At 45.7% G+C, this 10,823-nt stretch overlaps 1 protein-coding gene across 1 annotated transcript; it reads left to right on the plus strand.

Moving 5' to 3' along the window:
• Positions 1–4,634: 4,634 nt before the first annotated feature.
• LOC308407661 (uncharacterized protein) lies at positions 4,635–7,653 on the plus strand (the record flags this gene model as incomplete). Its single annotated transcript, XM_080899448.1, has 4 exons — positions 4,635–4,726; positions 4,961–5,243; positions 5,425–5,584; positions 7,631–7,653. The coding sequence occupies exons 1-4, from the start codon at positions 4,641–4,643 to the stop codon at positions 7,651–7,653; spliced, it is 552 nt and encodes a 183-aa protein (XP_080755574.1). The 5' UTR covers positions 4,635–4,640.
• Positions 7,654–10,823: the final 3,170 nt, after the last annotated feature.

The raw sequence follows: 10,823 nt of genomic DNA on the forward strand, positions 1-10,823 counted from the left end.
CATTCGCCACAAAGTAAAGAAAACGACTTCCAGCTTCCAGCATTGACAGAGAGCAGTCCACCAGCTGTTCCTTTTACATACGTTGATTTTTCTCTCTGAACAAACGGCACACGGGATGAAGTGTATTAGGAAGCACTTAGCCACTTAGCAGTAATAGCTGAGCCACTCTAGAGCTGGTCTTTAACATGGTTACCGAATATTGGACAATACATTAAAGAGCAGGACTGCTGTTCTGCAAGAGACTGTGGTCGACTGAAATTGCTTTTGTTCAAGATGGCAGCACTTTGCCTCAGCACGCATGTTCCGACATGAAGTGGAGCTCTTTGTCAGCGCCAGGTTCCCAACATTACTCTGTCTGTAACATGTAACAAAAGAGTTGCCTTTGTCAACTGTGTACTTCAGTTACGATTAGGGATGGGTATTGTTTAGGTTTTATCCGATACCGGTACCAAACCGGTACTTTTGAAACGGTGCCGGTGCTTAAACGGTGCTCAAACCGGTGCTTAAAGAATGGAGAACACAAAATTGGTCCAAAAACCTCTCATGTTCAGCTGTTTTTTTTGTAAAAAGGTAACAATGTTAGCCTTTTCTGCAGCTATAGGGCATATATGGTATCCCTCTTGGCTGGAAGCAGTGCTTAAACAATGGAAAAAACACAAACTTTGTCCAAAAACCTCTCATGTTTAACTGTTTTCCACTTTTTCTTTGGTCATTTTAGCCTTTTTGGTATCTGCCATCAAACAAGAGGACAGCCGCATGTAACTACGACGGTGTTTGCTAGTTCACCTTACATGCATTAATGTAATAACGTGGTTAGCCTACTCAACGTAAATTACACACGAACAACATTAAGCTACTCACGCAGAGAAGAACGGCTGATGCTGCCATCATCATCCGTCATCATTTCTGCTACACTGGCAGGGCTAGGGGCCAGGACTCTACTCTTCGGGTTTTTGGGGGATGTTGCTAACTCCGGGTCCGATAACAGGCACCACACCCGCAGTAGATGTGCACGGTGTGAGGTCTCGCAGCAAGCTATCAAATACGGCGCATTTTTCGGCTTTTAAAAAAACGCTATGCGTCCCAGGTGTTTCATCGGATTTGAGCTGTTACCTCCTTTGACAGTATCACAGTATCAGCTTAAAGCACTTGTTGCAGGCTGCTGAGTTTGCATATTTTGCTGTGAAGTACAGCCAGACTTTTGACCGCTTTGCCTTGGGCATTTTTAATCTGTAGCTCTGCTCTAAAAGAACGTACATACCTGGACCCGCCTACTATCCTCGGAAACATAAAATGATTGGCTAGAATCTAAAGTGTATGACATCTCAGGAAAAAAAAGCACCGAAATAAAGCACCGAAATAAAGCACCGAAATGTGCGCTGCTTTTCGGTCTGGTTACTACTGTTTATGTCAGAACCGATACCGGTACCCATCCCTAGTTACGACAAAACTCTTTCGACAAAGAGATCGACCGTCAGTCGTTCAGCTAATAAAACTCTGTATCAGTGCAGCTTTACTTCTGTCGCTGCTTTGGCTCTGTTGTTCAGGCATATTGTCGGCTGATTGTGTTAAGAATGTTGAACATTAAGCATGATTGAGCTAACTTGATATTTAACTCGTTGGTTTCAGTTTTATGAAAACCAAGGGTAGGTCACTAGGAGATTGCAACAGGCATCCATAGTTTGCAAGGAAGACTCTGACTTGCCTGCACATATACACTCAACAAAAATATAAACGCAACACCTTTGTTACTGCTCCCATTCCCCATGGGATGGACGTAGAGACCTAAAATTCATTCCAGATACACAATATAACCATCCCTCCCAAACAGTGGTCACAAATCAGTCCAAATGTGTGGTAGTGGGCACATCTGCCATATTGAGATAATCCATCCCACCTCACAGGTGTGCCACATCAGGATGCTGATCTGACATCATGAGTAGTGCACAGGTGTACCTCAGACTGCCCACAACAAAAGGCCACCCTGGAATGTGCAGTTTTGTCTCACAGCAAAATGCCACAGATGCCACAAGCAATGAGGACGCGTGCAATTGGCATGCTGACAGCAGGAATGTCAACCAGATCTGTCGCCCGTGCATTGAATGTTCATTTCTCAACCATAAGCCGTCTCCACAGGCGTTTCAGAGAATATGGCAGCACATCCAACCGGCCTCACAACCGCAGACCTCGTGTAACCACACCAGCCCAGGACCTCCACATCCAGCAGGTTCACCTCCAAGATCGTCTGAGACCAGCCACCCAGACAGCTGCTGGAACAATTGGTTTGCACAACCAAACAATTTCTGCACAAACTGTCAGAAACCGTCTCAGGGACGCTCAACTGCATGCCCGTCGTCCTCATCGGGGTCTTGACCTGACTCCAGCTCGTCGCCGTAACAGACTTGTGTGGGCAAATGCTCACATTCGATGGCGTCTGGCACGTTGGAGAGGTGTGCGCTTCACGGATGAATCATGGTTCACATTGTTCAGGGCAGATGGCAGCTGAGAATGTCCCAGTTCTTGCATGGCCAGCATACTCACCGGACATGTCACCCATTGAGCATGTTCGGGATGTGCTTGACCGGCGTATACCACAGCGTGTACCAGTTCCAACGAATATCCAACAACCTCGCACAGCCATTGAAGTGGAGTGGACCAACATTCCACAGGCCACAATTGACAATCTGATAGACTCCATGCGACGATGTGTTGCACTGCATGAGGCAAATGGTGGTCACACCAGATACTGACCGGTTCTGGGTCCCCAGACCCCCAATAGCGCAAAAAACTGCACATTCCAGGGTGGCCTTTTGTTGTGGGCAGTCTGAGGTACACCTGTGCACTACTCATGATGTCAGATCAGCATCCTGATGTGGCACACCTGTGAGGTGGGATGGATTATCTCAATATAGCAGATGTGCCCACTACCACACATTTGGACTGATTTGTGACCACTGTTTGGGAGGGATGGTTATATTGTGTATCTGGAATGAATTTTAGGTCTCTACGTCCATCCCATGGGGAATGGGAGCAGTAACAAAGGTGTAATAATTATCAATCACAGAGTGCAAACCTACAATGGATCATGTTTGCCTTCAATTAAAAGTCGTACCGCTGAAATCAACGTGCTTCAAAAGGCGTAACCTTTACTCTGATGGTGAATGTTGTCAGTTGTACTTCAGTTTCAATTCACTTTCATTGTATTTATGTAGAGTCAAGTCAACAGCCGCCTCAAAGTGCTTTATATTGTAAGGTAAGACCCTCCAATAATACACTTCACAGTTTATCAAATGCTTAACAACAAGTACTTGGCAAGTGTTTGTAGTATATACAAACTATGGTCGACCGCCGCAATCTGCTAGCAACCGCAGCAATTGCAAGGAGGTTCACGTTGCAGCACCGCATTCCTCTCTGAGACCAATTTGAGACCTAGCAACAGCCAGCAGCTCCCCAAATCATTAGGACATACACGTTTTTCCCTAGTGACCGGTGGTTACAGTTTTTGCTCGTTGCTTGAACACTATAAACCCATGCTTAGACTAAAGTAACACAACTTGAAGCTTTTGTTACCATACCCCAAACACATGTACCCATACCTTAAACAAAAGTGCTGCTTTGCACTCTGGTTGCAATTATGCAACACACTTACTCCTTTATGCAACACACATGGTCCTGCATACTACACTCTATTTCATACATAAGACACTTCGTTCAAAAATGAAATTTCAGGGTGCCATTTGGAAAACACATGTATCCAAAATACAAAACACATCGGGTAATTGCAACCACTCAAATACACACCTGAAGGCACTTACTTGCAAAACTGAACACCAATTAGCCAACCACAAAAAGCCCTCAGTTTAGCCAATTCAAGAACTTTGCAAGCATGGATGGAGGGAGAGCAAGAGGAAGAGGAGGAGGAGGTCGAGGTCGAAGTCGAAGAGGCCATGCACGGACCCATATTTCTGATGATATAAGAGCAACTTTGGTGGACCATGTCATCAACCACGGCCTGACTATGAGGGAAGCTGGGCAGAGAGTCCACCCACATCTAAGCCGCTTCACAGTGGCATCTGTAATACAGTTTTTGCCCGTTGCTTGAACACTATAAACCCATGCTCAGACTAAAGTAACACAACGTGAAGCTTTTGTTACCATACCTCAAACACATGTACCCATACCTTAAACAAAAGCGCTGCTTTGCACCCCAGTACCAATTATGCAACACTCCTACTCCTTTATGCAACACACCTACCCCTTTATGCAACACACATGGTCCTGCATGCTACACTCTATTTCATACATAAGACACTTCGCTCACAAAATGAAATCTCAGGGTGCCATTCGGAAAACACATGTATCCAAAATACAAAACACATTGGATAATTGCAACCACTCAAATACACACCTGAAGGCACGTACTTGCAAAACCGAACACCAATTAGCCAACTACAAAAAGCCCTCAGCGTAGCCATTTCAAGAACTTTGCAAGCATGGATGGAGGGAGAGCAAGAGGAAGAGGAAGAGGTAGAGGAGGAGGAGAAAGAGGAGGAGAAGGCCGAAGAGGCCATGAACGGACCCATATTTCTGATGAAATAAGAGCAACTTTGGTGGACCATGTCATCAACCATGGCCTGACTATGAGGGAAGCTGGGCAGAGAGTCCACCCACATCTAAGCCGCTTCACAGTGGCATCTGTAATACGAACATTCCGACTAGAAAACAGGTCTGTCTTCACCTCCATACCTTCTGCTCTACTCAGATGGTTTCATAGCACTGTTCTACAGTATATCACATTACCATATCAAGTGTACGGGGTGCTAATGCTCCTTTTGCAGCCAAAGTGGCTGATTCCTTATATTGAAGTACAGTGTTGTACAGTGGATGACACAGTACATACAGTAAAGTACTGTAAGAAAAATAAGCAAACCGATGACAATATGTGGTTGTATTCCTCCAGAATGACCCGAAGACCTTCTGGGGGAGGACGGCAACGCCTGTTCACACAACAGCAGGAACTTGCCGTTGTGGACCTAGTGAGGGCAGACAATGCCATCCGTCTCCACCAGCTACGACGGAAAATACTTGCAGACAGGCGAGTGTTCAGCAACATAAACCATGTGAGCATCACCACCATCAGACGCATCTTGGGTAAACTCAGCATCACCATGAAGCAGCTCTACAGAGTCCCATTCGAGAGGAACAGTGACAGGGTCAAAGGACTTCGAGCTGAATATGTACGGGTACGTGTAACTGTCCCTTACATTTACAATAGAGTATTGGTGAAGTCCAGTAGCAGCTGAATATGTACCATATCAGTACCACATGGATCTATTCTGGGAGCTACACAGGTACCTGTGTGATGGGGTGAGGGTGCCGTATGTGTAGCACTGTAGTACAGTGACATGTTCCCCTTTTTTTCAGAGAATCTCGGCCATGGATGGAGCTGCACAGCCTCATGAATACATTTTCATTGATGAAGCTGGATTCGACCTGAGCAAAACAAGACGACGGGGTCGTAATGTAATTGGCCAAAGGGCAATTGTGCACGTCCCAGGGCAGCGCGGGGGAAACATCACATTATGTGCCGCCATATGCCTTCGAGGGCTTCTGCATCATCATGCAAAACTAGGTCCATACAATAGCCAACATATACTCACATTTCTAGATGCTCTCCATGATATAGTTGTACAGAACAGACCAGATCAGCCCAGGTTTGTGGTGATATGGGATAATGTCAGTTTCCATCGGGCTGCTCTGGTCCAGGCCTGGTTCTCCAACCAAAGTCAACTTGAAGTGGTATGCTTGCCCCCTTACTCACCATTTTTAAACCCTATAGAGAAATTTTTTTCGGCTTGGAGATGGCGTGTATATGACCGCCAACTACATGCCTGCATGCCTCTTCTGCAGGCAATGGAACAGGCCTGCGGCGACATTCAGGTGACAGCAATCCATGGATGGTTTTGACATGGAAGAGGATATTTTCCCCGGTGCCCAGCGGGAGAAGACATTGCTTGCGATGTTGATGAGGTCCTGTGGCCAGACCCCAACAGACGGCGGGATCCATGAGCCCACGTATGCACAATTGTCATGATTTTTTGTTTACAGTATAGTGTTTTTTCTATTACTGTATTATGGGGTTTTTTTTGTTTTGGTTTTTTTTGCTTTATCTGAATTCATGGTACTGCAATGTACAATATTGAGTAGGTCTATTTGCTTTTTTGGTTGTTTGCAAATGTGTCTCCTGAAAATATGCCTTCTGAATGAACAATGGAAATCAAAGACTGCAGTGCTTTATATAAAGTAGACTAGTGTGTTCCCCCTGCTCTGTAGGTGTTTGCATATGATGCAAGTATGTGTCATTTTGTCAACAGAGTTACATTTTGACAAAGGAATGTTAGGTTTTGATAGCAGAGTTTAGGTTTTGAGAGTAGAGTTTCAATTTGGTGCAGATGTGAATGGTATATTTCCCAGTGTTGTGTCATGTTTACTTGTGTTTAGGGTTTTGGCACAATGAGCAAAGTTTTGCAAAATGTGTTCAGGCAACGGGCAAAAACTGTAACAGGTGGCCACTAACTGGTCTCTAGGCCTGTGTGACTGGGGACTTCCTGACCGCTCAAAGCACATTAATATGGCAGTTTTAATATAATTTTTTTAAATTGTGGCAAAGTAAATCCAGAAAATGAAAAAATATCCTTTATGTTTGAAGACATTGAACAGCTTTTTGGCACAAAGAGAGCCTCATGTATGATTTTAAAAACAAACAAATACCCGCAAACAGCGCACACACATGTTTATTTGTACAGCCTAGACACCCACCCGTTTTCCTCTCATATTTAACGTATGCATTTGCTGTACTGACCTCCTTTCTCCACCTATGGAAGTGCTGGCAGCCCTATAGCATGACCCCTTCATTACACGCGTGTGCGTGTGGCCAGGACTCTGACACATGGATTAACATAATAACTGCTATGATAATGAAGCAGCAATTTCCCCCAGACCCCATGCTGCTTTCAGGTAATTGGAGTGTTTACAGACACAAATGCATGTGTGTGAGCGTGAGAGCGGGAAAGTGCGTTTAGACCGCACGCATGCGTGTGTGGACAGGTGGGAGGCTGTGTTTGGACAGTTGACAGTTGAGTGTGACAAATGACGTCTCTATCCCGGCATTATAGAGAGATGAGAGCGAAGGACGAGTGTGTGTTTGTCCATGTGATTTACTGGAGGTGGAAGGGTGGCATTCAGCTATCTCTCTCTCTCTCTCTCACACACACACTTTTCATCCACACCGAACAGCTCACACGCGCCGGCGTGCGTGTGAGCTGTTCGGTGGTTGTTGTCGAGAAGTGAGGGGCGTAAGCTGACAACCATGACAGATGATGTCTTTATCCAGCTGTTTCAGAGGATTGTGCACACTTTATGTGTGTGTGTGAAGGGGAGCGTACATGCATATGTGTAAGTTTCAGGGTCATATCTGCCCTCTGGCGTTTTGGACCTGATTCTACTAAGGGCGGGTTAAAAGGGAGGGGTTGCTACAATTCACACCCCAGGAATGTCTGTACTCCCGTCTCCTCTTCTGGGAATTTCCTTCTCTCATACCCCATTCTTTCTTCCTCTCCCTCGCTCTCAGTCATTCCTTCATCCCTGAGGTGACAGGTAGAGGGAGGAGGGAACGCCAGATGCACACCTGGTTTATTTTTATGAAAAGAAGATGAGAGAAACAGAGAGAGAGAAACAGGCGAGAGAGAGAGAGAGAGAGAGTTAGTCCTTGAGGTAGTCCTTTGCATCATCGGTTTATTCATTCAGTTTCTTCTACATAGGTGTGTATGCACTTCTATGCGTGCGCGTGTGTGTCTATGTGTGCGTTAGTGTCCTTGTTGCTTTGTGCATCACTGCACTTACTTATGTGTCCTCTATCTTGCATGCATACTCAATACATGCATAATATGCCATTTTGTGGGTTCTTTGCAGCAGTATGAGTGCATAAAATTGCACATATAAGGTATTAAGAGGTTTAAAGAAATGCACACGAGGTTTTATTGGGGCATCGGATTGAAATGTAAATCCTGGCGATGAGTGCCATATTATAATGAGGAAATAGATGTTATTTATTCCAGAGGACCATAAATCACAATTTTACTATTACCAGTAATGGTAGGTTGTTATCATTATGAAAAGAGAGAGAAAGGGAGATTAGAAATATGTGTCCAAAGTGCTCATTCAGCCAACTACATGGGAAGGTTTTATTAATTTGTGGGAAGAGTAGTTACTGTTTGGCATGTAAGCTGTGACCTCACCACCTCTTTAAACATGCACAGAGTGTTAAAAGTATGCTGGGGTGGGGGGGGGGGGGGGGAAATCCCCTCTGGGGAAGCTACAGTCAGTACAGGTGAGTGTTTAAGTAAAAATTAAAGGGCTTGGAGGAAATACAAAATTCTGATATTCGACTTTCTACAACAAGCTGAAGGAAATTTAGAAAACAAAACAGGTAAAACAGAGCCCAACACCCCAAACTAGCCTGCAGACCATCTCGCTCTGCCTTGCAATATCCTAAAAGGAAACCAAAGCAGCCCCACTCAAAGCAAATGCACTGCATTTAACTTTACTCCAATGCAACATCTGTCACCTGTGGCCTAAGCATAAAAGACAGCTGGCAAGATGCCATTAGCCAGAAGCCACTTTAATTGTTGATGTTGCATTTGGGTGTGTTTTTTTTAATGTAAAGAATTTTCATTGCAGCCTGAGACCAAATTAGCTAACGTGTGGCCCTTTGATGACTTTAAGTCAGTACGGCCCTTATGTTAATCTTCCCTGACTTCTGCTCCCTGCTGTCAACATTTCAGGAAAGACGCTAAAACAATTTTTTTTAAAAAAAGAAAAAAGCTGATGACTTCCGGTCGCTAGGGGGATGTAGCAGGTAGAGGAGAAGACTGCTCCGCTAACTTTTTTACCTTTTCCACTCCTAAACCAGCCAATTCACAACAAAACTATTGAACTGCGTACGTTTTATTTTACGGTCTCCGAAATTGGTTTTTCCTCGTTCTAACATGGCCTCGAAACGCACTAAAGCGGCAGAAAAGGAGGACGACGCACCTAAGCTGAACATGGCGGCCATCTCCTCCCTTCTGGAGCAGCATAGGGAGGCATTGGCCAGCGACTTCAAAACATCTTTTAGTCTACTGGAGTCGAAGTTTGACGAAGTCCGCTCTGCGGTGGAAGACCATGGCCAGCGGCTCGGATCTCTAGAGCTAGCAGCGGACGACTTAAGCCAGCGGGTTAGAGATCTCGAGGACGTTTGTTCCAATCTCAGCGAATCCAACACTAAACTCCTGGCTAAAGTTACGGACTTAGAAAGCCGAAGTAGGCGCCAGAACCTGCGTATCCTGGGACTCGAGGAGGGCGTTGAAGGTGGGCATCCCACAGAATTCTTTGCAGATTTGCTCTGTGAGGTTTTCGGGAAGGAGAGGCTCCCGACCCGCCCGGAGATCGACAGGGCCCACCGTATACCTGCCGCTAAGCCAGCCCCAGGTCAGAGACCGCGACCCGTAATTATACGCCTTCATCGGTACCAGGTAAAGGACTTTCTTATCCGGGAGGCCCGGCGAGGAGGGACACTAGAATACCATGGTCGGCAGATCCGCGTGGTGGAGGATTACTGCCCGGAAGTTTTGAGCAAGCGAGTGGAGTACCGGGAAGTGATGTCCGAGCTGTACAAACGGGGTCTCAAGCCCGCTCTGCTGTATCCTGCACGACTTCGCATCACGTCTCCTGACGGCGCAAGACGCTGGCTTCATTCGGCCGATGAAGCGAGGAGGTACTTGGACGGCCTACCCGCTACAGCCGAATCACCCTGAGAGCCTGCTTATCTGGTGTTGACGTTTGTCCGCGGGTCAGCCCTGTGAGTAGATTGTCCTGGCTATCTTCGTCTCCTGGGATGTGGAAGGACTTTCGTTCATATCCAGGCATTACCGACGTCTCCTCCTTTTTTTTTTTTTCTTCCCCCCCCCCCCCCTTCTTCTCTGCTATTTACTAGCTGGGGGGCTATTCATATCTCATTGCTTCTATTGTCCCCAAAGTTGATCATTGGTTCTGTTGTGGTTCTATGGTGACTGCTTTAACAAATTTCTACTGCTCATAGAGGAGTGTTGTGCTTACTGTAATCATCGTTATGGGAGCTAAAGTCTGTTCTTAGTGTTAGACAGGAAGAGTTTATTGTTCTGGAGGGTACACAATGTGTGTTTTGGAGAGCTTGCTGCTTTTTTCCTTGGCAGCTGTCTTGTGGGTGGGGGGTGGATGGGGAATGGGGGGAGGGGGGAGACATCCTTCAGAGCCGGGGTGGTTTTATGTTGTTTTGTCAAGTTGGGGGATCCGGGAACCATTCTACTCTCTGTTTTAGTCGCTTGCTTGTCATTTTTTTTGTACTCTGTTTTCAGCTGCACCTGTTTTCTTACATTTTCAGTGCGGGACTATGGGTAGTCGCTTGAACTTTGTAAGCTGGAATGTCAAAGGTTTAAACCACCCTGTTAAAAGAAGGAAGGTGCTCTCACACATAAAGCAGTTTAAAGCAGCTGTTGTCTTTCTTCAAGAAACACATCTCCGTGATTCGGATAACTCTCGTCTTATGTCCCGATGGGCAGGGCAGCACTTTCATTCCACCTTTCAGGCTAAGGCCAGAGGCGTTTCTATTCTAATTGACCAAAATATTCCTTTTGAGGAACATAATGTAATTTCTGATACGAGTGGCCGGTACGTTTTTGTTTCGGGTAAACTCTGTAATACGAAAGTTGTGTTGGCCAACATATATGCCCCTAATATAATATAAG

The sequence above is a fragment of the Rhamphochromis sp. 'chilingali' genome, assembly GCF_963969265.1.
Source record: "Rhamphochromis sp. 'chilingali' genome assembly, chromosome: 1".
Taxonomy (NCBI): Eukaryota; Metazoa; Chordata; class Actinopteri; order Cichliformes; family Cichlidae; genus Rhamphochromis; species Rhamphochromis sp. 'chilingali'.